The sequence below is a fragment of the Otolemur garnettii genome, unplaced genomic scaffold, assembly GCF_000181295.1.
Source record: "Otolemur garnettii isolate 467f Iridium unplaced genomic scaffold, OtoGar3 scaffold00211, whole genome shotgun sequence".
Classification (NCBI taxonomy): Eukaryota; Metazoa; Chordata; class Mammalia; order Primates; family Galagidae; genus Otolemur; species Otolemur garnettii.
In genome coordinates this window covers 2,197,853-2,203,107 of record NW_003852606.1, presented here as the reverse complement: position 1 = coordinate 2,203,107, position 5,255 = coordinate 2,197,853, and the positions used below count along the sequence as shown (strand labels likewise).

The 5,255-nt window shown below is 56.4% G+C and overlaps 1 protein-coding gene across 1 annotated transcript in view; it reads left to right on the top strand.

Moving 5' to 3' along the window:
* Window positions 1-5,255, top strand: part of GRIN2D (glutamate ionotropic receptor NMDA type subunit 2D) — a 45,379-nt gene that overhangs the window by 489 nt on the left and 39,635 nt on the right. Inside the window, exon 2 of the mRNA XM_003801527.1 lies at window positions 2,877-3,358. Coding sequence (XP_003801575.1) covers window positions 2,903-3,358 — 456 coding nt within the window. The 5' untranslated portion in view covers window positions 2,877-2,902. The remainder of the gene's footprint in view (window positions 1-2,876; window positions 3,359-5,255) is intronic.

The following is a 5,255-nucleotide window of genomic DNA, read 5'->3' as shown; positions in this document are numbered from 1 at the left end:
CTGACAAGGACCTTGAGGGCATCCAGGCCCCTAGCAAGCCTTGCCTAAGCTGCCACCCCTTCCTCAAGGTTCTGGAATACCCTTCCAGCCTCTTCTAAGAACCAGGATTAGGGTGGGGAGAGCCCGTGTTGTGTGTGCATTGTGGGGGAGAGGTAATGGGATGCCGTCTGCAGCACGACTCGAGGTGGGGGAGCTGTTGATCAAAGTGGCCTCTCTTCTGTGATGGACTGGGGGGAGCAATGGACATAGGGACACCCCAGAAATCTCTGGCACCTTCCTTCTTCTAAGCTTGGAGCAGGCTATGTTGTGCACAGGATTTGAGTGGAGCAACTGGGGAGACAGAAGCTGAGGAGGCACCCAGGATGTTGGGACTGATGGGGTTTGAGACAAAAAGGGGGTCCCTGAGGGTAGGGCTGGGAACCCAGATTCCTGAGTCTTTGGGGGAAGAGGGGAACTAGGGACCTGGACTCTTGGTTTCTGCGGATAGAAGAGGCTGGGCATTTGAATTTCCAAGTCTCAGGGTAGAAGGAGGCTGGGACTTTGGGTCCTGGGAAAGAACAGGGCTGAACAGCAGACTCAGGAGTCCTGGGGGAGGAAGGGGCTGGTGGCAGGACTCCTGGGTCATTATGAGAGAAGTTGGAAGATAGGGCTTCTATGTGCGAGGGAGGAGAGGGCTGGGGGCTCAGTTTCCTTAGTCCCAGACATGGCAAGGGATAGGAGTCCAGTCTCTGTAGCCCTGGGTGGGTGGCATGAAGAGATGGAGACAAGAGCCTGGTCTCTGTGATCCCTGAGAGTATGGTTTGTGAGGATTGGGCCTCCTGAGTCCTGGAGGACTGGAGCTGCCACTTCTCCGTCCCTGGAGGGGTAAGGGGCTAGCTTCCCCATTCTCTGTGGGAGAGAACCAGGTATCTAATCTCCTGAGAAGGGTGGGGAGGGCTGCCTTCCTGGGCCTCAGCAGCGGGTAGGACCCTGGAGTCCCCAAGGGCAGAGGCCAGGCAGGGGTGGGTCTGAGAGAGGCAGAGGGAGTGAGGGGTGAGCAGCCACCAGGAAGGGAGGGGAGACTGAGAATTAACCCCGCGGGGACCAGGCCACAGCTGTGGGTTATTTTGGGGCGGAGGGGGGGGTGTTATTCTGAGCACTGATTGAGCCAGCTGCTTGGGGAAGGGCAATGAGAGGAGGGGCGAAGAGGAAGAGGAGCCAGGATTTGAGAGGGACTGGCATGCTAGAAGCCCCCAGCCCTTTCCTGTGGGAGACAGCAAGAGCCAAGGATCTCTTATGGGGGGGGGGGCAGAGGGAAGGGGTGGAAGCCTCTAGGCAGGGGAGAGGGCGTGGGCCTTTCCCCTACCCTGGGTGGCTGTGGGGTGGACGGGCCTGTGCTACCATGGCAACTGGACAGGAGACTGACAGCCAAGAGAGAACCCTTCTCTGCCTGGACCCTCACCCCTTCAGGAAGCCCGTAGCACAGGCTCCAGTCCCTCTCTGGGAACCAGGAATCCAGACACCCCCCAATACCCTCCTCCCTCAGACCCAGGCAGGACCCATGAGCCTGGGCTCCCAGCCCAACCACCCCAAGGGGCTCATATTCAACAGGGAACACAGGAAGAGATGCTGTATTTCCTCTAATTTACTAAATTGCTCCAGGCTGGGTGCCAGAGAGTCCCCCCACCCCCAGCTCTCTACAGCTGTGCCCCCAACCCTGCATCCCAGCCTGGGCCATGACTCTTTCTTACTTTCATTGAGAATGTGGAGGACTGGACAGTAAAGGGGCAAAAATGGGTTGGGGGTTGTGGTCAGGGTGAGGGGTAAAGTCACAGGGACACTTTCTCTCGTCAGGGTGCCCCACTAATTTCTCCTTCTCTTTCTTTTTCTCTCCCCACACACCTGACCCCTTTTCCCTTTCTCATTTTTTTCCTCCCTTTTTCTCCTTTTTATTTTTGCTCCCTCCTGCCACTTGCCTTGCCCGCCTTCCTTTCATGTCTGTGCTGGGCACCTCCCTGGTGGGGGTCTCGATCTTTGCCTTGCCTCGCTATTTCTGTCTTCCTGTATTTTCTCTCTGCTCTGACTGCCTCCCTCAATCTCAATTCTGTTTCCCCATCTCTTATGTGTGTGTGTGTCTCTTGGTGGCTGTGGGGTCTGTCTCTGTCTTCCTGGTTTTCTTTCCATTTTCCTCTCTAACTTTCTCTTATCTCTCCTGCCTCCCTGCGTCTATATCGGCATCTCTCCTCACTCCATCCTTCTCTCCCTGGGTATCCCTCACTTCCTATTCCTATCACACCATCTTCTCTCTTTCCCTTTTCTCCCTGTCTCCGTTCCTCCTTCCATCTCTCTCATTCCTGCCATCTTTCCCCCAACCACTTCTCTGTTGCTGTTGTCCTCTCCCTTTCTTTCTCCTTGCTCCTATTTTGATACCATCTCTGTGGCGCTCTCTGTCCCATGTATATCATTGTTGTCCCATCCCTATCCTATTTCTTTCCCTCTTTCTCTTCCCTTGCCTCTGTATCTTCCTCTGACTCCATTACCCATCCATCTTTGTGTCTCCCCCATATTCCACTTCTCCCTGTCTCTGTGTCTCTCCCTGTTTCACTCCCCACACCTCTCCCTGTGTGTTTGGTGTTTCTTCCCCACCTCTCCCTTCCACCTCCCTCCACTGTGTCTGTCCTTCTGCCTGTGTGTTTCTCCCTCTACCTGTCTTCCTCCCTCCGTGTGTGTCTGTCTGTCTCCATCACTCCAACCTTTTCCTTTCCTGTCTCCCCTGTACCTCTTCTGTGTATCTCTTTCTATATCTTGTCTCGCTGTCTCTGCGTCTCCCCGTCTGTGTCTGTCTGTGCTCTCTGCGCCTCCCTCTCCTCCCGTCTCTTACTGACCCGGGGCATCAGAGGCCGCCCGGCGGGGCCCGCAGGCGATGCGCGGTGCCGGTGGCCCCCGCGGCCCTCGGGGCCCCGCTAAGATGCTGCTGCTACTGGCGCTGGCCTGTGCCAGCCCGTTCCCGGAGGAAGTACCGGGGCCGGGCGGGCCCGGCGGGGTCCCCGGCGGGGCGAGACCGCTCAACGTGGCGCTTGTGTTTTCGGGGCCCGCGTACGCGGCTGAAGCTGCACGCTTGGGGCCGGCCGTGGCAGCGGCCGTGCGCAGCCCGGGCCTGGACGTGCGGCCTGTGGCGCTGGTGCTCAACGGCTCGGACCCTCGCAGCCTCGTGCTGCAGCTCTGTGACCTGCTGTCGGGGCTGCGCGTGCACGGCGTCGTCTTCGAAGACGACTCGCGCGCGCCCGCCGTGGCGCCCATCCTGGACTTCCTCTCGGCGCAGACCTCGCTGCCCATCGTGGCCGTGCACGGAGGCGCCGCGCTCGTGCTCACGCCCAAGGTGCGCGCGACCCGCGAGCGGGGTGGGGGCGGGGTCAGCTGTTGAGGGGCGGGGTCTGGGGAGCTCTGAGGGGTGTGGCCTTGGAAGGGGCAGGGATAGTACTGTGGGTCAGCATCTGGGAGCACGTGGGGCCAGATGGTAGGGGTTAGGTCTAGATAAGAGGCGGGGCTGAGATGGAGGGGGCGTGCCTATAAGATAAGCCGAGTCTTCAGGAAAGACGTAGAAGCAGGGTCAGGGAGAGAACAGTCGTCGATGATAAGGGTATGGCGAGGACGTAGGCCCAGTCTTTGCAGGTGCAGGACCGCGGGAAAGGAGAGCTAGAGATAGGAACTGGAGACAAAAAGAGACAAATCCGAGAAGGCAAAAATCTGAGGGAGGGGTGAGTCTGGGATCAATGAGGGGTGGAGTCAGCTGGAAAGGAATGGGATTCAGAAGAGCGCCAAGTCTAGTGGAGAGGTGGGAGCCAGGCAGAGATAGGAACCCAGAGACAGAGAAATCCAGTACTGAGTGACAGAGTCTGAGAGGAGCATAGGGTCTAGAGGTCTGTGTAGGAGGGAGGGACCTTCAATGAGAGGAGGAGCCTGAGACGGGGAGAAGTCCTTAGACAGAGATGGACTGTGCAGGGGTCTCCGGACGGAGGTGGATCCAGCCAATACGAGGTCAAAGCAGTAGTCTGCAGGGGAAGGGAGAGTAGACGCTGGAGCTGGCATGGTCTGGAGAAAGGCCTGACTCCTGCGGGCACAGGAGGGGCCAGCTGTTGTGGACTTCTTGTAGTGAAGGAAAGAATTGGACCAACCCTTGTTTGCAGACTGAGAAGGGGTCAGCTAGGGGGGTGAACCTATTCAGGGATGGAGTGAGGAGACAGAGGTGGCATTTGCTGGAGAACAGAGCCTCCTGAGTGGGTGGAGCCTGAGTCTGCCAATTCCCGGCTGTGAGGGCCTGTGGCTTTGTGACTGGATCACTGTTGTAATTCTGTCCAGAGTGTTCTGGGAAGGACCTCTCTGTCCAACATTCTTGTTCTCCTTGGCACGCTGTGGTCCAGAGATCTGTAGGCAGATTACCTGGCAAGTGAACTTATTATTTCCTGGTCGCCATCTCCATGTCATACTCAGAGATGCGGCCCTTCGTGCCTCCATTGCTGCTGAGAAACATAATCCACTCTTTTTCATTGTCTGCTGGGCACTGTGGTCTACTCAGCACACATCTATTCCCTTCTCAGAAATGTCCCTTCACTGATCCTAAAGAGAAGAAATAGTGGTCTTCACAGCTCCATCTATGCTGGGAACATGGTCCCCCTCAGCACAACTCCACCTGCTGAAGGATGAAGTCCTTTTGGGGTTCTCATTACACGCTAAGAGATCCCATCCCCTCAGGACAACTGTCTTCTCCCCTAAATATGTGATCATAGGCACATGCCTAGGGATAAATCCACTGGCTGTTCTCACTGCATTACTGGAAGGTTTATTGAGGGCTGATTCTGTGCAATGACTGTTTTAAGTTCTGGGGAACACAGTTGGCGGGGGGTGGGGGGCAGAGAAGACACAGTATCTGCTTTATGGAGCTTGTATCCTACCTAATAGGGAGACAGACAAAACATGTAATGGTAAAATCTGTCCTGAAGGAAATCAATTGATGACAGTCAGGGGAGGAGGTGACACCTCAGCTGGACCTGAGGAATAAAGAGGTCTAGCATGGAGGAGCTGGCAGAAAGCATGTCCAAGAGGCCTGGTGCCCATAGCATAGTGGTTACAGCTCTAGCCACATGCACCAAGGTTGGTGGGTTCAAGCCTGGCCAGGGCCAGCTAAAGAACAATAACTACAACAAGAAAATAGCTGGGTGTTGTGGCAGGTGCCTGTAGTCCCAGCTACTTGAGAGGCTGAGGCAAGAGAATAATTT